We start from the raw sequence: 22,567 nt of genomic DNA on the forward strand, positions 1-22,567 counted from the left end.
AAATAAGAAATGTGAAATATCTATGGGAACATAAATAATATTTTATTAACTGGAAAATTATTTTGCAGTTTCCTTAGCTCTCTCTTTCAAGACAAATAGGCTGATAAAATTCTGAATTGCTGACAAATATATTTGGCCATCCATTTGTATATCAGAAGCAAGACAAACTTTCAATTTTCAAAAGCAGCTCATATTATAATTATCTCTCAGTTACTGTTTCTGAACTACATTTTATTAACTACTTTGTTTATGATTAACCTCAATTTAATCACTTCTTTAAATGCAAACACTCTTTTCAGAGAAATTTGCTTGATATCTTCAAGATTTGTTTCATAGACGTATGTATTCCATTATTACCATGATAAAAATTATCATGTGATATTTTTTCCTTGTGACAGATAATACAAATCAATATAGCATCAATAATTTTAAAAACATTTGAAAAGAAACTGAGCCATATAATTTAAAATAAAAATCTAAGGGTTATATTTTTTCAAATGAACATTTTGAAACAATGGTTACTTTGAAAATAGAGCAGATTTAAAATTATAGATCCTTCAATAATAGTGATTGTATTAAGAAATTTGGAAGTACTTATATAAGTTTCTTGAAAATAAAACAGTAAGACCATTATAAATGTGACATAGCTGATAGTATTTCATTTTATTTTCATTTCATGTATAAGAAAACTCCTTTATGGAGTTTTTTAAGTTTTTTTTTTTTTTTTTTTAATCAGTTTGTGGTAATTACTAGTGCAAGAAAAATGCAAAAAATACAGAAGTACCAGGAAGTAATCCCTGCATGTTATGTGCTACCATAAAAATATTTGAAAACAGTGACTCAAAGTAGGAAAAAATCTATTTCCTTAATTTAAGTAAAACATTTCTAACATCAGAATAAAATAAGATAAAGGCTCTAAAAATTATTCATTATTTATAACATCCTGAATATACTCATGAAGATACCTAATGCTATAAGTCGTATAAGTAATAGAATCATTTCCTTTAAGTGTAGTGAGCTGTTTATAGGTAAGTAGGCAAATTCCAAGAGATAATTTTATATACATTTGTCAAGACTATATGTGCTTTTTATGTTCTATATAAAACAGTTTTTATGCTCAACATTCAAATATTTTCTAATAGTAAATAAAAATACTTTTTCACAATTGAACTCCTTCTATTATTAAAGATAGCTCAGTACCTTTTGTATTTACGGAGTGAGACACAGGCTGTCTTGACAGATGACTACATTTTTGTGTAATTTCCCCCATACAGTTATTATACCTTTTAGACAAACTAAGTTTAGCTGTGCTCCAATTGACAATAAGATTGAAATCCTCTGAAAGTAAAGTTGATCTCTTATTGTCCTCTCTTATTTTAGTGCCAGGAGTCTTCTTTAGGTTGTGGTTATTACATGTACAGCCTTTGGTCATCCGGCTTTGACTAGTGTGGTATTTTCCACTGATGCATGGACTTTCCATTGCAGTGGGACATGCGATATTCTTATGAACAATAGGGGGAAGAAATGTTTGAGATGGTATTTTCCCAAATGATACCATGGGTAAATCTTGAAGGTATCTGGGAAAATGTTGGCTAATTTTACATTCATAGGTTACTTTTCTTGAATTTGAATTATCTAATTGGATAGAGCATAGATTGTCTATTGGTATATTCTCACAGGCATCTTTTGGGCTTTGAGGTGTATTCAATTTATCAAAATTACACTGAGGTATGCTAGGTAAAATTCCAAGTCTATTTTGTTTTAAGACTAATCCAGTACCAGGAATAAAAAGATCTGGTTCTTTCTGCTTTGATAGATGAATGATGTCTCTGTTTGAAACAGATTGATGTGCTCGTCCATTCACTGCCGAATTTTTCCAAGTTAAAGGGTTATATATAACTTGTCCATCAATAGGGCACGAATTGCACTTGTGGAATAACCAATTGTCAATACATTTCCTGTGAAACTTTAAAAAAAGATAAGCTAATCAGAACTATACTAATCTTGTTTATAATATTATTCAAGTAAATTTCCCCCAGTTTCAGAATTGCATGATTAAAAATATTTAGCAAAATTGAAAAATAATTATTTATCAAGTTTCATGAAAATATTTTGAAGAAGTTCACTTCTATATATAACTGATGTAGGGACTGATTTCCATTTTCTATATTAAAATGCAAAGACTTTTATCAATAGCACTCATAATTTTGTTAAAAATTCTCTAAAGCTATTAATTTCACTGCTAATTATTTCTAATGAAAATTATTTTAAAAGTCATAACCAACTGGGGTTGAAAATGGATCTGATAACAGTAAAATATAAAATAAATTAAATTTTTGGAAAAAAACAATTAGCCATTTTAAGTAAGGATGACTCTAAAGCTTTATTACTGAAGCTTTGTTTATTTACTGAAGCAACTTTATTTCAGAAAAACAGTTGGTTATCAACCACTATATAGTTGCTTATCAATTATATAGTGATCTAGTAGTAGTATGCTGATTCCAGTGAGTTCATATGAAATAATAATTGTCAACTTAGGCATTTCTGTTTCATCTTAAGACTCATAAAAATACATAGCAAAATATTAGTATTCTATAACCTTTTTCTTTCTACAGATAACTAAAGTAGATAAAGGAATCTAACTTAAAGTACCATTTTATCTTTCCTAGATAGTATATACAGAAATGAGTACTAATCAGTATAAACACATCCTCAGGGAGAAAGCTGCCTTCGCAATAGTCTCTGTGGCAGTTCTTTCTATATGTGCTGTGCAATGTGAACACCTCTGTACAGAGTACAACTCAAAAGTAAAAGGACAGACTTAAATTGTCACTTCATTTGTGAAAATTGACCCTACAGGGAAAGTAAAACTAAAATGATGTGACTTTTACCTTGTGAGTACATGGTAGCAATCTTGTATGTTGACCAAGATGAAATGCCTTCAAACAAAGTAGACACTGGTAGCCTGGAGCAAGAAGCTTACTATTCTTAGTAATCAGTTGGAGAGGCAGTGATCTTACAACGTATTTTGGTGTGTAAACTTGGCTGCATGAGAAGAAGAAGAGACATGAGTGTTTACATGTTATTATAGATCAGGAAGCAATCAATAGCACAGGTAAGTAGTCTCTATATAAATAATGCAATGAACCCTAGGTTTTCTTGAACTAAAGATAATCAATCTCATATATTATAAAGTTAAAAAATCTATTTTATTGATCCTGAACAATATGGATCCAACTTCATAAAGAACAAAGATTTTGGCCAGGCGCAGTGGCTCACACCTGTAATCCCAGCACTTTGGGAGACTGAGGTGGGTGCATTACCTGAGGTCAGGAGTTTGAGACCAGCCTGGCCAACATGGCGAAAACCCATCTCTAATAAAAATACAGAAAAATTAGCTAGGCATGGTGGTGGGTGCCTGTAATCCCAGCTACTCAAGAGGCTGTGGCAGGAGTATCCCTTAGACCCAGGAGGTGGAGGTTGCAGTGAGCCGAGATCACGCCACTGTACTCCAGCCTGGATGACATAGTGAGACTTCACCTCAAAAAAAAAAAAAAAAAAAAAAAAAAAAGTTTTAAGTAGTCATATCAAATAAAAATGCTAACCCAAAATTTTTGAGTTTGAGTTGCACTTTAAGGTCAATAAAATCAGACCATATACTCAAATTATAATATTTTAGTCTGAGTCAACACTTACGCAACTGTTTAGAAAAATACAACCCAATTCACTCTGTCTTCTGGTAGGAAGTGAAGTGTATAGTAAGCCACATTAAATATTCCAGGCTACTACAATAAATTGGTAGATCATAAGAGATAAGGAAATTTGTTTTCATTTGGGGTATATTCTTATCACTTCAATATTGTTAGACTATGTTAATTTAACTCTAAAAGTACCAACTCCATTTTTTGTACCAAAAATACTGACTGACATAACTAAGATGATATACTATGAATTAACTGCTATTTGATGCCATTGCAACTGGTAAAACAGATACAACAAATCTTTAAGAGAAAAAAAGTTTGGTTAAAAGGTCAGATATGTTCCTATCATTCAAAAGTCGTTCAGAACAAAGTTCAAATATATTCTTCAGAAAAGTTTGTACTTCTCATTACTCTGCAGATATATCCCCATCATATTACAGAACTTGCTCTTACCAGGGTCATCTAATTTCAATGAAAACGTATATTTTTAGTACTCTTTTAAGCTTGTTACCTACTGTTTCTTATCCTGAAATTCTCTTTATTTATTCCATTTTCTCTGCCTAAAATGTCCTTCTTCCCCTAATGTTCTCCTTCTGAACTCCCTGTCCCCCAATATCTCCTAAGTCCAACCATTAGTTATACAACTTAGCATTCTAACAGGATGAAGTATGATACCTGTGCAGGGAAAATGGATTTGCAAAGCCTTTGTGTAGGCTCATTTTATGCCCCACAAGAGCTCTAGTCTCCAATGTGTGTGCAGTACCCATGGGCATGGGCTATATATCAATTGAAGTTTGGATAGAAACTTACATATACGTGTGTATGTGCACGTGTGTGGGGGTATGGGTGTATTATATGTATGTGTGTGTGTGTATACACATACATATATATATATATATTTAGTGAGAACAAGCACATTTTTTGTTTAGTTGATTCACTGAAAGTATTTTTAGTTTCTATTTAATCCCATCCTTTAAAAGTTGTCTCTTTTCTATGTGTTTCATAATATACACAATCTCTTAATATTATGACAGGCTACATTTTCTTTTTTTCTTTTTTTCTTTCTTTTTTTGAGATACAGTCTCACTCTGTTGCCTAGGTTGGAGTACAGTGTTGCTATTTGTCTCACTGCAACCTCTGGCTCCCAGGTTCAAGCAATTCTCCTGCCTCAGCCTCCCGAGTAGCTGAGATTACAGGTATGTGCCACAACTCCCCACTAATTTTTTTTTTTTTTTTGTATTTTTTTAGTAGAGACATGGTTTCACCATGTTGTCCAGGGTGGTCTTGAACTCCTGACCTCAGGTGATCCATCTGCTTTGGTCTACCAAAGTGCTAGGATTACAGGCTTGAGCCACGGTGCCCAGCCTAAATTTTCTGTAATTGAACAGGACTACTGCAAAAGGTCTGGAGACCTCTCCACTAATAATGTTCTGAATCAATGTTCTGAAATAAAACCAATCTGCTCAGCACTCTTCTTCCAACAGGGTGAAGTAGAGGGTAGAAAGAGGGAGAATGAAGCAAAAAAATTGGCCTCTTCCCCCAGAGGCCAATTATTTCAAAGGAAAATTTCAAATATATTTGAATCTGCTTTTATTTAAACATAACTGACGTCAGTTTCAATTTTACATTTACATCGATCATTATTTGATTACTGAGGAAACCACTGTATCCCTAGTATCTAGTATAGTTTCTGGTCAAATTAAAAATAATAGATAACATTATTTGAATATTTATTGTGTGTATTAACTCATTTCATACTAACAAAATTCCTACAAGGTTGGTTTTAACAATTACTCCCATTTTAAAGATGAGGAAAATGTGGCAGATAGAAGTGAAGTAACTAGTCACATAGACAATGTGTGGTTGAACTATGATTGGATTCAGGCAGTCTGACTCCACAGCCTTGCTCTTCAACTGGATGGTACAATGCCACCTAGTATCTAAATGCTTAATAATAATTAAATAATAAATAAGAGAATAAATACAACTTATTCAGATTGAAAAGTTATTCAAAGATTCGGTCATACAAGAAATATAAATTTTACTGGGAACCTCACTCTTGTTTTTCTTGAAAATGTGACATCTTTTCTTCTATCTCATTTTTAGTATCTATGTATTTTACAGCTTCATCTGTTCTTTTTTCTAGTGATCTCCATTTTTGGTTTCTTTTCTGTAATAGGTGAAAAGTAGATGTTACTTTGCAAAGTCATGGATATTTTCATTTTGTGGATAAAAATTAGTAGGTTGCATATCAATAATGTGAATAATACACAATATATTTTTTTTTTTTTTTTTGAGACGGAGTCTTACTCTGTCGCCCAGGCTGGAGTGCAGTGGCACATTCTCGGCTCACTGCAAGCTCTAACCCTGGGTTCATGCCATTCTCCTGCCTCAGCCTCCCGAGTAGCTGGGACTATGGGCGCCCACCACCATGCCTGGCTAATTTTTTGTATTTTTAGTAGAGAACGGGGTTTCACTGTGTTAGCCAGGATGGTCTGTATCTCCTGACCTCATGATCCGCCCACCTCGGCCTCCCAAAGTGCTGGGATTACAGGTGTGAGCCACCGCGCCCGGCCAATACACAATATTTTAAAGCATATATATTATTTTTCAACATGTTAAAGTATTTACAAATTGTTAGTGAGTCTCATATGCTATTGCACAGCTACTATAATGGCATTACTTTTTAAGGTAAAAAATAACAATAATTGTGCATGTTTTATTTTATCTTGTCTGGTAAGCAGAAAGTAGTAGTATTATTCAACATCAGGAGATACTTTTAAAGTATATGATTTAAATTATCCTGGTAAAATTCCATGTTTCATTATTTATGTAAGAAAATTTAAGAGAAAATCATAAATTTTTTGACTTTTCATTATAAGACATTTGTAATGTTGACAGCTTTTTAAAAAACTAATATTCAAGTTTGATGGCTATATTTTCTGTTCCAAAAATTTATTCATAATGTCATCAGATGTTTCTTATCATGTTAGATTTTATAAATTACCAGTGTAAGAACTGGTTGCTTTGTGTAGCCTTATGAAAAAGAGCTCTCCTAAAAATATAGCTTTAGGTTTGTATTAAAAACCAATCAGCTCTGTTCCACAGTGTTATGTTATTCTTCTTATTCTTAGACTGACTTAGCTCTACAACAGGACAAATAGAAACACCATATTAGATTCAAGATGGATACTGTACCTCACGAAATGTAAACGTGTGGGAAAGATGGCAGTAGCTATCAAAACATTCCTGGCATAAGTGATATTCTATGCACTCGGTACACCTAAAAATACAAAACATCAAAACACGCAAGAAAAAACATCCTATTATTGTGATGGTTTTGGGTGAAAAATTCAGATCAAAACTTCCTGGGAACAATTCAAACACGACAAGGATCATCTCAAGTCACAATGTGTATTAGTTTCCTGTTGCTGCTGTAAAAATTTGCTACAAACTTAGCTTAAACTGCACAAATGTATTATCTTATTCTTCCATAGGATAGAAGTCTGAGATGAGTTTCAGTGTGCTAAAACCAACGGGTTGGCAGGGCTGTGTTACTTTTAGGGGGCTCTAGGGGAGAATCTATTTCCTTGCTCTTTCCATCTTCTAGAGCAGGGGTCCCCAACCCCAGGCGCTGACCTGGTCTGTGGCCTGTTTGGAACCGGGACACACAGCAGGAGGTGAACTGTGGGAGAGCAAATCTCCACCTTCTGTCAGATCAGCGGTGGCATCAGATTCTCAAAGGAGTGTGAAGCCTATTGTGAACTGCGCACATGAGAGATCTAGGTTGTGTGCTCCTTATGAAAATCTAGTACCTGATGGTCTGAGGTGGAACAGTCTCATCCTGAAACCAACCCCCAATAACCCCTGTGGAAAAATTGTCTTCCACAAAACTGGTCGCTGGTGCCAAAATGTTTGAGGACTGCTGTTCTAGAGGCTGCCTACATTTATTAGCTTGTGATCATTTCAAAACAAACAAAGTAGCATCTCTCTGCCTTTCTTCCACAATCACATTTCCCTCTGACTTTCTTGCCTCCCTCTTCTACTTTTAAGAACCTATATGATTACACAAGGCTTATTCAAGCAATCCAGGATAACCTCTTTATTTCAAGGTCAGTGATTAGAAACCTTAATTTCCTCTGCAACCTTAATTCTTCTATGACATATAAGTTCTGGGCATAAGGATGTGGACGTTTTAGGAAGTCTATTATTTTGTCCACCACATGCCCCTTCCATGATGCCTTCTCAGACTACCTTAGCTTTCATTTCTACATTCTTATAGGAGCTACAGTCTATTAGATATTCTGTCATTTGATTATCCAGTGCTGCTTTCCAGTTGTTTTGTGAGTGCCAGAGTTAGAGTTGGCAGCATACTTCTTGAAAATAAAAATTATATTCTTTTTTTCCCACAAAATGGAAAAAGGTAAACATAAAAGATCTCAGTAAAAACTATTGACAAGTCAAAAAAAAACCACTTTCCATAAAAGCCCAATCTAAAAGTTATATTGTTTATAAAATTGTGTCACAAGCAGAGGATTTTAAATTACTTGCAACATAATTTATCAAACTGAAAATATTCTGAGCAGTAATCAAGTAAACTTATTATTCAAGTTATCAAATATTTAGAAGATTATTGCCATGAAAAATTTAAGAAAATATGTCCCTCAGACATCTTAAAAGAAGCAAATGCTAATTTATTCATTATTACTCTTTGTACATACAGGGAAGATTTTAATAATTAACAGCAATGGGTTGAAGAAATGGTGCCATTTATTCAATACATCAAAGTATGCTGGGCTAAAAAAAAGTTAAGCATCTCTGTATTTTAACATATATCTAGTAATTTTGGAATTAACCTCTTAAAAGATGAAGTAGTTAAATTCTGAAATTCTAATGAAGAAAGAATGAAGAAACTTTCTAGTTAATCTTGTCTCCTACTCAATGTGTTCCTAAAAGAAATGGAAATAGTTTTTCAGACTGATGACTGAAATGTCAGTACTCGAGGGAATGGAAGATGGATGGAGTCACAAACATTGAAAATGTATTCTTTAATTTGTAAAAGAGAATGGAGAGAGAGATGAGTAATTGTTAGCAAGATCCCTAGAGGAGAAGCTATGAGACAAGAAAAGACTCTCAAAGGAGAGTGTAGGGTCACTAGTGGGCAGGCGGCAGGATAGTGGGTCATGTGTTTACTTAGTAGGAAGAATAATGCCCAAGGACAGAAAAAGCAGTCAGAAAGCTCTGAGTGACAGGAGTGTACTGTCATCAACAACATACCTAAAAGCAAGATTTACACTAAAGTTGTATGTAAACCATTTGGGGAACATTGATTGTAAGCACTGAGAATTTTATACTGTGGCTCTCACATGTCCTTGTTCCCCCACATGTCCCAGCCCCCTCTTTCACATGTGACCTTAGCCCCTCCCTCACTGGTGCTATTCACCCCTCTTGAGAAAATTTAAATTGCCCATATGACGGCTGCTAATACCAAAGATCAAGTCCTTCCTTTTCCTGGAATCCTCTTTAAACAACATTCCTGAACCTAGCTAAATACCTCTTGCTAAAAGTTTGTAAACATTCTGTACTTCCTCCCCAAGTTAGAGTCCTCCCTAGGAGCCTTCTGAGGCCAGCCATTTTCCAGCAAACACTTTTGTGAATAATTAACTTTCTTCTGTGTAACACATACAGAAAACAAAACTAAATTCAAAGGAAATAGGTATAATTTGCTGTTGGATGTGATAATGTTTTATGGCTTTATGAATTTTAATATATATATAATTTAAATTGGGCTCATCATAATGTAATTCAAGAAGGCTGAAAAATAAACTGATGCATTTCAAAAAAATGTAACAAAGATTGAAATAATGTTTTCTTATTAATGTACTGTTAACTTAAAATTTTAATTAAGAAAATACAATTTCCTAGGCATAGCAATTAATTTATGTTTTATCGTGAGAATTGTGGGAAAGTTTGGGGGTTATTCACAGTGAAAATTGTTTGCTCTAATAATTACTATGTTTTTGTAGTTGTTGTTGAAGTATAAGATATGAAAGAAAGCAAAATCTGTACTCATTGCAATTTGGAGTAGGAAGGACTGGATTAAATATTCAGTCAATCTAGTCAATATCCCTCTGGCCCAATCTTTGGAATTTTTGGAACTGACCTCAAAGGTAGTTCAAATAAAGTTACAGAGGGTGAGAGATCCGGCAAGGCTCTGAGCTTGGAAACTCATCTAAGCTAAAGCCACCTATCCTGTGTCCAGAGCTTCTAGGATGGGGTGCTACTTCAGACCCAATCTAGACCAGAGCTCAAAACAATACCCTTGCACAGGAGAAGAAAATAAAATGATTGGAGTTCCTGAGATACTGGACCGAGATAGAGGTCAGTCTGTAAGTCCTAAATAAGCAGTTGTCACACAAGTCAAACAGTATATGCAGGAAGAGGGAGGCTATAGAATGGGTGCTCTAATGCTCAAAGTTTCCTGATGTAAAAAAATAAAAAGAACACATGCTTATAGTTTACAGAGAACACTTACTTATAACACTTCCCCTCAATTGGAAATTGTTTGCAGTTATTACAGGGAATTCCAAGGTGTTTGTCCAGTCTCTCTTTCTCTGCTGCAGTTACAAGTTTGCTAGAGTTTTTGAACTCCTCCAAAATAAGTTTTAATGGTGCAAACTCTTTCCTGCACAGAGGACATTTCAACATGGAAGTGTTTGATGTACTCTGATAATTAGCTAAGATCTTCATGCATTTTATATGAATACTATTGCCACAGCCAAACCTATGAGAGATAAAAATTCAAGTTTATCATTTGTATAGAGCAGTTTTATATATCCGTTGTATATATATATTACATATATATTTATATAAGTAAAATTTCCTGTGCTACCATCTTTATTCCACATAAAAATAGATTCTGAACTGATTTTCAGCTATAGCTTGATTACATACACACACACACTCACTCACTCTAGTAATCTATCATCTTTAACACATCAGAATTCCAAACTTAAATTTTCCTTCTTTGCAATGAAATGGTGAAAGATTTTGCAACATTACAATATTTTCATTTGTAAAGTGAGAATGAATATAGGCTTAACACAAAGGAAAATAATAATAATTATTTTAATAAAATGCTTCACTGAGAGCACCATATTTTTCCAGAAGTCACATAATACATGGTAGTACCAAAGAAATAGCTGCTGAGAGAAATACTATTTTGGAAAGTAGTTAATTTTACAATATGCAATAGAAGCAGACATATGAACAACTACAGTGTGTACAAAAGTTTTGTTAAATTATCAGAAGAAAAAAGAATGATCAGGAGAAAAAGATAGCAATGGCAAATGGCTGTCCAAATTTTTCAAGTTCAACCTTATAGTGCTGTGAAGAAAAGTATGAACATTAGACTCTCAGTAAACATTTGTGCATATGTGAAAATTGAATTATTTAGGTTTAAAGATAGAATTTTGAAAACCTGAAAATAATTTTTGTAATTTCAAAGTAAAATAATCTTTACTTCCAGAGAAGTCTTTATAACTATAATAAGCCATAACATTTATTCATATGTATAAAATAAAAACACAAAAAATTACTCTACTCCTGTTACTTAAGGTGGGAGGAGGAATAATTGTGGAATTATGCTTCAATTTTTACCCTTATAGTGTAGTTCAGAAAGATTTAGAGTAAGAGCGTATATTTAGCTCACAACATATATGCACACACATATATATGTTGTTTCCTAACATATATATCATATATAAATATACTATATATAAAAATATATAATATGTGTGTGTGTGTGTTAGGAAACGAAGGAATTTAATTAAGTATAAATTAGCGGTAGGTAAAGTTGTCTATTTTTTCCCTATCATGTCTCCTAAGGTAATAAATCACAAATATGTTTTAGAATTTTTAATTAGTTTTAAGAATCCAAAGAAAAAATACATCACCTGCAAAAGGTGACAGGAAGCTTTTTCTCTAAAAGTAGCTCTTGACAAATAGAGCAGATATCCTCGGAATCAATTTCCTTCTGTTTAATGTACCCATCTTCTTCAACATGTTCATTGTGGTCATTTGTTCCTGGTTGGGGAGTTTGAACTCGATGTATCCCCCGAAGCAAGTCACTTATCTCTCTTTCTCCAAGACCCAATTGTAAAGCAGCTAGTGAAAAATCCCAAAGTTTTAAAATTCAGTCACAAAATTGGAGCTACAGAGAGGTAACAACTTATGCTGAAAGTTAGAATTTTCTTTCAAATATCAGAGTTTTGACTGAATTATCACAGTGACATTGACCACTGCTTTACATTTTTTTCAGAGCCAAAATGTCAGAAGAGAGTCATATGAAAAAATATAAATTTTTTTTTTCTTGTTACTAAAAAAGAGTCAATGCAAACAGTGCACTTGAATATGATAGTGTTCATCCTTGGATTGGTGTTACAATCATGTCTTATACTCTGAGCTGTTCACTTGTCCATAACAAATATTTTATGAACATATAAGAATATTAAAATAAATGGGACATGAATACATAAGGAGGAAACTGATATCTGAGTAGCTACTGTAATTATTTGTTAGATGAATAAGTGAATTAAAAAATAATGGAAGAGCAAGACTTAACTAATTGTGCCTATTTTCTGTTTCTGTTTTGTGTACCTACAAAAGAGTGTCTCATTAGCCTCATCCTCAACAGATTTGATCTGCGGTTCTCAGGACAATCTATTAGTTCCTATATTGCCTGCACCATTAGCAGGTGCATTTTTTGAATTCTGAATTTTCTCCATTCTGCAATCCTTAAGGGAATGATGTTCTAAGTGCCTATAGTTTTGATCAGGGAATCCTAGATTCTTTATTCCTTGGCCCATCTCTTTGCTGCTTCCCCCTTCCCTGTCCTACTCCTGAACATGTCATAATTTAAATGCTAGTTGTTATCGGTCCCCTGCCTTCTATTCATTTTATATATCTTTTTACTATATATGAATTAAAAATTATTTCCAAGATAATAAAATGCTCTGCTTTTCTGGAAAGACCCCCCCAACTAAACACTAAAAACACTGAAAACATCACAGTTACATTTCAATATAGAAATCGCGGCCCCCTGTCTGAGGTGGAATGGCAAGTGGAATGTGGGAGGGCATCATACATTAGTTAACCATTACTTTGGGGAAGAAGGACTATTTGTCACAGAGACACAGCAACATCTACTCTCTAAAAAAGGAGAGAAAAATAAATAACAAAATATTGTGCTTTGGGGAATAAAGATGCATTGGGTCAGCAGAAATACTGAAGAATAAAATTTCATAAAAGAAGCTGGCAACAAATTGTTCTGTGTGGTAAAATGTGAACTGGAAAATAAAAGGAAGAAACAAACTCTTTAAAGTGAATTTGGAAAAATTAATGCATAAGATTATACATGAATATTTTGAAAGAGAAGAGCAAGGCAGCTAATCTGAACTGACATCACAATGTGTTGTATAAGTAATAAATGTAATAATATATGAGATGCTCTAAATAATAGCCATTGTTAAACAAAGAGCAAAAGAAGTATTATCTAATAACTGTTACTGAGATAACTGGGTGGCAATATGAAGAAAATTAACTCAAACCAAATACCAACCTCCAACTTATACCAAAACAACTACACACTGATGCTATTATATAATGAAGAACAAAAATAATAAAAAGAGCAGAAAAAAAACCCCAAAGAACTATTGATACTATGGAAGAAAGACAATTTTTAAAGGGTCGAAACAATAAACATGAAAAGAACAGATGATCCGATTTAATAACACAAAAATTCATATGTATAACAAAATTGAATAAAGTCATAGAGAAAAATTTATAGATTAGAAAAAACATTTGAAAAAAGTAATGCTTATAATAATTATGTTTGCAGTTTTATCCTAATAAATAGCCAAAATACAATTCACATAAAACACAAATAGTAAACAAGGTAGTGGAAGATGTTCAATTTTATTTGCATCAAAGGCAAATGAGTTGAAATAAGAATAAAGCACAGACACTAAATAAAACTGACTGAATAAACACTATAATAAATGTTATGATTTGTTTGCTTCATGTTATTTCTTACCCTAGAACTTAAAGTATAATAAAAAAGGTATTTGAAGACATTTTAGATCTTCCATAAAGGAATGTTAAATAAATATACCAGAGAATAGAAACTCTTTTCTTATTTAATTTATCAGGCATGGATAGATTACTATGAACCTTGTATCTGGTATTTTTCCTCCTTTGTGTGGCTGTCTTTCTTTCCAAAATTATAGAAATATTACTAACATGGAAAAATATTTCTATGTGTCTTTATTTTCATATTTCTTAAATATGCTGTTAATATCTTTCTTTGTATGCTTAAGTACTACAGTTAAAATGTGCCAATACAGGAATCCAAAAAACAAAACTTAAAGAAATTGACATATTGCTGAAATCATGTAAATCAGCAAAAGTATTCTGACAACATATTTGGCAGTACATATGAGGGGAAGACATAAAAATACTAACACTTCTACTCCAAAACACAATAAGACTTTAGGCTAAGGAAATAGTTGAAAAGAACAAAAAGCTTCATATACAAAGAATATAACAAGTAGTTAGAAATAAATGCCTAATAGTGGAAGAATGTTAAATTGATTATAATATACCATATTTAGTGAAATATTAGCTAGCCTTTGATGACTTTTAATGAAAGTCATTATATAGCAGAGATTATATAGCATTGAAAGTATAAAGTAGCCGGGTGCAGTGGCTCACGCCTGTAACCCTAGCACTTTGGGAGGCCGAGGAGGGCGGATCACGAGGTCAGGAGACCGAGACCATCCTGGCTAACACGGTGAAACCCCGTTTCTACTAAGAAAAAAAAATACAAAAAAATTAGCCAGGTGTGGTGGCGGGCGCCTGTAGTACCAGCTACTCAGAAGGCTGAGGCAGGAGAATGGCATGAACCCGGGAGGTGGAGCTTGAAGTGAGCCGAGATCTTGCCACTGCACTCCAGCCTGGGCGACAGAGCGAGACTCCATCTCAAAAAAAAAAGAAAATATAAAGTAACAATGTCTGATAAAAGCAGAACACATAATTCTGACAGAATATTAGGCTGTTTTATGATATATATTAAATCATAAACGGAAAATAGAAAATAAAAAGTTTACATCTTTCTGGTGAGAATTTAGAAAAATTTCCTTTAATGAGGTTTTAATTTTATTCATAAATATTTAATTCCAAAAAGAACAGATAGTATTCACTAGTTATTGTATTTAAAAGGAACTATCAGGTGGTAAATCTAGCTTTTGTTGGGAAAATGTTTGAAAAAAAGAATGTTCAGTGTTCAAAAATTAACATTTTTCATAATAAAATTCCCATATAATCATTTTTTGTCGGTCTTTGAAAAGAAAAGAGAGTCTCAGGTTTCTTATATGCAACACTGGAATGTAGATAATTGCTTCCAGATTCCTTTTGGAAAAGAATCTCTGAATGATGTTCAAAACATTCCTCTTCCATTACAAGTAACATTCCCTCCACATTTACTTAAATACTACACATAATCCTAAGGAGTAGTTATTTATAGTTTTGTTTATTTTTCATATATGTTTATTCTAGCTTTAATTTAAATGATAAATTCTAAGATCACTAAGACTTACTTTGAATATTATTACACTCTCTAGTATTATTTTGTACACATGGAATTTTCTCAATGTTTACTAATTAAAATTTCTTTTAAATATAAAAGATATAAAAATATTTATTTCAGAAGGAAATATAAATTCTCAAATTATATAGGATTAATTTTAAACATTAAAAAATTCCCTACTGTAGACTGAATGGTTGCTGTCTTCAATAAGTGCAAAGAATAATAATACAATGTAAAATATTAAATTGATCAATACAAAATTGCTGTGTTTGCAGATGAAAGACATTCATATACTAGCAATACATATTTTTCAATTTAGAAAAAGCACCCAGCAGAGCTCCTGGCTAATATGTGGTACAATAAATATTTGTTGAATTTAATTGGGTAGAACTACACTGTTGAATATTGTAGCCATTAGCCATAGGTAGCTCTTGTGTACTTGAAATTTGACGAGTGTGACTGACAAAACAAATTTTACATTTTGTTAAATTAAAAATTTAGTTTTTAACTTAAAGCTGATAATCTATAGTTACAGAAAAATGTATAAGTATGTAACAATTTGGATATGTGAATCTATTTTTCAACTGAAAAGTTTGACGAAGTCTATATACAGATCAAATATTTCCATTGAAAATATAGTGTCAGCATTGAGATTTACTGTAAGTACAACAAATACGCTAGATTTTGAAGACTTAGTATAAAAAAGTAAAATAGCTGATAACTTTTATATTGATTACATGTTGACACAATAATATTTTGATGTACTGGGTTAAGTTAAAATACATATTAAAATTACTTCCCTGTTTCTTTTTACTTCTTATAATATGGCTACTAGAAAAGTACATATGTATGTTATATCTCTATTGGACAGCCTCAGTATCGAAGCTTGTGAAAATGATATGGAAGAATAGTGTAGAGAATAAGACTTTGGAGAAAGAGTCAACATTTAACTTCAGTGAATACAATGGAGAAGTCAAAAAGAAAACAATATATATAAAATCATACAACCTAGTCATCATGCATGAAGGGACTGAGAGAGAGGATTAAGAAGAGGCTGACATTTTAGAAAGAATCTGTTTATCTGGCGGGTGAAAGACAAAGTGCAAAGTGCAGGCACTGGAAACAAGGAGGCTACTTAGAACGGTACTAAGGGCTGAGGAAAGTGGAAGAAATGTAAGAATGAGTATGGAGAAAATAGAAACACTTGAGAAATATGTAGGATGTAAAACAAGCAGGATTTGTGGTATGGGTAGATATATGGCAGAAGAGAATGAGAGAGAAAAAATCAGAAAGAATATCAAGGTTTATAGCTTTGAAGAGAAAATAAAAAGGAAAGCCACCATGTGAGGTAGGGAATCTAAGAGCGGAGCACAGATGGAGAAGTCAGTATTTAAGATGCCCATGGGACCTCCAAATTGAGCTGCCCCAGAAGGCAACTGGAAATATTGGTCTGCTGGTAAGATTGGGAATCACCGTACAGAGTTAACAGTTGGAGGCATGGAAAATGGGGGACATTTCTAAAAAAATATGTAGAGTGAAAAAAGAGAAAAATCCCTGTGAAACACTAATGGTAATTTATTATCTGGGATAATTTTAAAAATATGTCTACTGTGATTGTAATTCTATAATAGCTAGGGGGAAATAAACTTGCCTAAATAAAACAAATTCTTTTTGAATTGAAAAAAAAAAAAAAAACTAATTATCACTTTATGCATTAATACCAGAAACATTTATTAATACTTTTAAAAATGCAGTTCTTAGATGGGTCTAGTATAGATCAAACAATTCCTGAACTGCAATTAACCCTTTCACAATGACAGTATCTTTATTATAAAAGGTACAAATTTAGGTGACCTGTATTGCAATTATTTTTCTTTCTCTCTTATTTTTGAGAACTCTGGAATTTAAACTTATATAAATATATAACTGACTCTAAACTCAATTTCAGAACTCACTTAAAAACTACATTTTACTCTGCTTTTGTTTTGCAAAAAAATTTCATTCAGCAAACATTTTTGAGTAAAACAATGTGCCATACCAACAGTCTATTTCTGGGATCTAAAAAAATAACATTTGCTGTTTTTCTCACAATTTAAAAATTTTAGACACAGAAACCACTGTAACCTTTTCTTAGAATACATGAATGTTTTTCTACTTAATAACTGGCCATTGTTTCATACCTGTTTTTATTAAGTGCCTACGAGTTTGAAAATGACATATAAAGTTACATTTTTTTAAGATGAAAAATGTTCCAAGTGTCTTAAGTTTAAGAAGCTGAGCTACTGATAGTTACCAGATTCCCTAGAAAAATAACCATCTAAATTTAGAAAATGTTAAATAAAAAAATTCTTATATTTTTTAACTTTAAATTAGTAAAATAAAAACAAAAAACCCAAACCCCAAAACTTACATTCATGGTTCCTTGGAAGCTTGAATTTTTTCAACAAGACCCTAACATTCACAAGTAGAAAAAAAATCGAGACATTTATTTTTGACATAAACTCAAAAGACATTTAAAAATATTTAGAATAGAAATTAAATTATGAGATTTATATTATGGGAAGTGTTATGAATAAACTTAAAACTCATCAATTTTCTCTTATAATAGTTGCTAAGCTTATGTTTTAAAATAAGCATATGTGAAAAAAAAGTATGATTAATGAAAACAAATGACAGCTGGTGTCAAGAGATTTGTCAGACAGAGTCCACGTATTTCTTATGACATACAATTATTCACAGGGAAAGGATAAAGAGGGGATTTAGGTATTTATGGTACTGCCTTTAAATTTCTCTGGAAATGGAATAATCTTCTGGATAGTGTACCAAATGGCTGTTTTCCTACATACACCTCTTTAACACATGATAGAAAAAAATACTTAAAAATTTTACCAATTAAAATGGAATGCAACTTTTTTTAAAAAGTGGGAAATACCTATTAAATTATTATTCAATGATACTAAATATACTTTAGTATATGAAACACTGATTATATTTCCATTTACTTAATGGTTACAATATTGTACAACATGAATTATATAATAAAAGAGAATACCCTTCCCCTGACATAAAATGAAAATAGAAAAAAACCCTATTTTAAATATAATCATAATACCAAATTGTAAGTTGTGAAAGGACCATATTTTATCTTTATGTCAACTAGAGTAAATAACTTGTGTTACTAGATGCTTAATAAAAACTGATCAAAATAAAAGAGCAAAAAAATAAGTAAAAACATTAGAAATAATTATATAATGTTTTTTACTTGTAAAGAAAAGCACTAGAAATGTGAAAGTCATAATCTTTTCTTAATTTTTTATTTTTTCATGTTAACTATCAAATAAATTAAAATAATATTAATAATTTATTAGTATGAGTATAGGTAAGCAAAACAAAAGGAGTTGATTTGTATTTAAATTAAAGGATTTTGTTTTTCATTTCTAGAGGTTAATTACCCTACAAATAGATTCTGACACTAGAGAAAAAATTTCAGATTTAATAGACATAATCTTCAATGGAGTTCTACTTCTATCTTCAAAGATTTATAGTTAAAGTCAACGAAATTAGACACTAGGGAAATGACATCCTATTCAATAAATGGTGCTGGAAAAATTGGCTAGCCATATGCAGAAGAAGGAAAGTGGACTCATAGCTTTCACCATATACAAAAATTAACTCAAGATGGATTAAAGACCTAAATGTGAGACTGTAAACTACAAAAAACTTGGAAAATTGAAGAAAAACTAGGAAACTCTTCCAGACATTGGCCTGGGCAAAGAATTTATGATCAATTCTTCACAAGCAAACACAACAAAAAGAAAAATAGTTTGATGGACTTAAACTATAAAGCCTCTGCACAGCAAATGAAACAATCAACAGAGTAAACAGACAACCTAAAGAATGGTAAGAAACATTTACAAACTATGTATTTGACAAAGGGCTAACATCCTGAATTTATAAGAACTGAAATAACTCAACAAGATAAAACCTAATAACCTCATTAAAAAGTGGGCAAAGGACATGAATAGACATTTTTCAAAAGAAGATATACAAGTGGCCAACAAACATATAATAAAATGCTCAACATCACTAATCATCAGAGAAATGGAAATTATAACCACAATGAGATAGCATCTTATACATGTCATAATGACTATTATTAAAAAGTCCAAAAAACAAATGTCGATAAGGACCTGGAGAAAGGGGAATGCTTATATACTGTTGCTAGGAATGTAAATTAGTTCAACCTTTATGAAAAATAGTATGGAGATTCCTCAAAAAGCTAAAAATAGAACTACCATGACTCAGCAATCCTATTCCTGAGTATATGTCTACAGGGCAAGAAATAATTATATCAAAAAGATGCCTGAACTCATATGTTTATCACAGCACTATTCACAACAGCAAAGATGTGGAATCAACCTAAGTATCCATAATGGTGGGCTGGATACATAAAACGTGATATATAAATATACCACATTAATAAAATATGTGTGTGTGTGTGTATATATATGTAATGTGTGTGTGTGTGTGTGTATCTATATATATAATATAATACCACTCAGCCATAAAAATTAATGAAATCATGTCTTTTGTAGCCACATGGATGGGACTGGAGGCCATTATCCTAAGTTAAATAATTCAGAGATAGAAAGTCAAATACTGTATGTTCTCAGTTGTAAGTGAAAGATAAACAATGGGTCACATGGACATATAGAGTGAAATAAGACATCAGAGACTATAAAAACTGGGAGGGTGGGAAGGGAGTAGAGGCTGAAAAATCACTTATTAGGTACAATGTTCAGTATTGGGGTGATTAGTACACTAAAAGTCCAGACTTCACCACTATGCAATATATGCATGTAAGAAACCTGAACTTGTACCCCCTAAATATATAAAAATAAATGAAAAATTTAAAAGTGATTCATAGTCAAATGTTAATTGAAAAGGAAAATATTTTGAAACTTGACTGCCATAGGCCAATATGGAAAAGGTGAATACTTTCAACCTATGTATACATGTAGAAAATGGAACATTTGATATTCAAGAAAATGTGATTTTGGAAACACAATTTGTTGAAGCACAGCAATATCTCAAATGAACCACATAATTATCATCAGTGATAAGATCAGGATATCCCCCCCTGTTTTATAGTTAGATTTCACATTTGTACATGAGAATCTAAAATTGATTTTTTTCTATTTAAAAGCATTAACATTATAAATTGTTTCCCAATTTAAACGTTATTCAGTTTTCAGAATAAAATGAAATACTGAAAATTTTATTGGTAAGCTATGACCATTTTAACTTTATATTCCCCAAGCACCAAATTTCTTTAATTTTGTTGTTATTCAAACTATGAAAAAGGCAAAATATGTAACACACCAATATGCTCCTTTGTGGAAGATCTTCATGAAAAATCACTTACCAGCAGATATGCTTACAAAGTTCCTCTCCTTTCAGAAATATGGAACAGTTACAAACATGTGGATTTCCTAGAAAAACCTTTAAAAGAAAAATGCGTACTTAAAAAGATCAGTAAAATTTGAGAGAGCAAAACTGAGTTAATAAAAGAGATTTGAAGAGGTAATTTAGTTTAGGTGATTCAAAAAGGTTGAATAGATTCTATCGGAGAATCTTAACTCTTGATACCAGTCTCTAGGCTGATTTTTCATTTCATTATTTGTCTTTGTTAGCAAATTAACAAATTAAGATAGTTTTAAAGTGACCTGCCGTTAAGCAGGTGAAAATAAATCTAATTTCCAAAGTCGAAAGAGAAAAAAAGCAAAAATCAACCCATAAATTCCTTACTGTAAGAAAATTCTCCTTTGGGGTGGAGCTAAGCACTTTTGTAAGGCAGCTCATTTTGGATTTTTGTTTGGTGCATTTGAGTCGGTGAATTTATTTATTCAAGAGGACAAAATTTATTCACCAAGCCTAGTTTGGCTAAAACAATCAAATACAGTTAAGTATTGAAGCAACAAAGTAACAAATATGCTTTAAATAAGCACAGACTAGTAAATTGCATTCAACTCTTAAACTGCATGGCATTAACGTAAAATTTTATAAGTCAACTCCTAGGAGGTAGTGCAGTGGCTGACTTTTGAGTGGTTAAGAGTGGAATATGCAAATATGAAACATCTGTGGTCTTTCAGCAAACTTGAATTTTTATTCATTAATACCTTTCCAAGGTATTGCCATTTAAACCATCCTTTAATAGAGCCTTCATATGATTTCAGAGTGAGCAAAGAGTAAAGGGAAACCTATTTATTTATTTAGAAAATATTTACAGTATGCTAGCAGATTGTAGAATTTTCGTTTGATTTACATGACTAAAGACCACTAACAACGGATCCAAGAACACATGTAATGCAAACCAGATATTCATATAAAGCCTCTGACATTTTCAAGCCTAAAGATCAAGAGCCATTATCTTTTACAAGAGTTGCAGTTTGAAGTCTTAACCTCCAAAAAAGAAACTTCCAATAAATACTATTTCCTTCTGTAATTTGCACGTCTTTTAGGGTCTGGAACACTCGCGGGGAGACGCTTTCGGGGGTGAGGCAGCAAGTATCCTCAGGGATTGTGATGGTGGCTATGCACATTGGGTAGGCCAGGAGGGGAACACGGTGGGCGGGGATGGTGGCGAAGTAGGGGCGGTAGGGGCGGTAGTTACTCGGAAATCCATGTATTCCGGCTCCTCCTCCCTCAGCAGGAAGCCAGTGGGGCCCATCTCTCGTAGGAGGTATATGCTGCTACTCAGTGCCTGGTCTTGGTGCCAGCTGAGCCTCTCGCTCAAGTGTCTTCGCCTTTCAGAGGCCTTATAGCCTCGACGAAGCATCCTGGCTAGGTGCGGGCGGAGGCGGCCCCTCTGCTGGGCTCACTAAGGTGCCAGCCGGTCTCCAAGACAACAGCGTGCAGGCTGGTTGCCTTGGTGACGGTGGTTGGGCTCCGCGTTGTCCCGGCGTGCCTTGCGCGGAAGAAGAGCCAGCGACAAAGGTGCGGGATGGCGTGGATTTCGCAACTCGCCCCAGCCTGCACTGCATTTTGAAGCGACGCCCTTGACTGAGGCGTGTTTTTAATAATCATCTGGCCGACTTGGAAGCTGGCGGCCGAAGGCATAGTTGTCCGTTTTCTTGGGTTCCTTCTGCTTCCTCGGGGCAGAGATGGTGAAATCTACGTATTAGGACAGTTTCTAACCCAATTGCAGTCTGGGCTCTGGATG

General features: G+C 32.9%; 1 protein-coding gene across 1 annotated transcript; it reads right to left on the reverse strand.

The window, feature by feature from the left end:
• Positions 1-1,003: 1,003 nt before the first annotated feature.
• On the reverse strand, positions 1,004-22,239 carry ZSWIM2 (zinc finger SWIM-type containing 2). The gene is made up of 9 exons (XM_025405176.1): positions 22,019-22,239; positions 20,771-20,847; positions 17,756-17,796; positions 11,657-11,867; positions 10,237-10,485; positions 6,900-6,984; positions 5,759-5,871; positions 2,892-3,045; positions 1,004-1,966 (listed from the first exon to the last, which is right to left on the reverse strand). Exons 1-9 carry the CDS (start codon positions 22,181-22,183, stop codon positions 1,160-1,162), a joined length of 1,902 nt encoding a protein of 633 aa, XP_025260961.1. The 5' UTR covers positions 22,184-22,239; the 3' UTR covers positions 1,004-1,159.
• Positions 22,240-22,567: the final 328 nt, after the last annotated feature.

The sequence above is a fragment of the Theropithecus gelada genome, chromosome 12 (genome assembly GCF_003255815.1).
Source record: "Theropithecus gelada isolate Dixy chromosome 12, Tgel_1.0, whole genome shotgun sequence".
Taxonomy (NCBI): domain Eukaryota; kingdom Metazoa; phylum Chordata; class Mammalia; order Primates; family Cercopithecidae; genus Theropithecus; species Theropithecus gelada.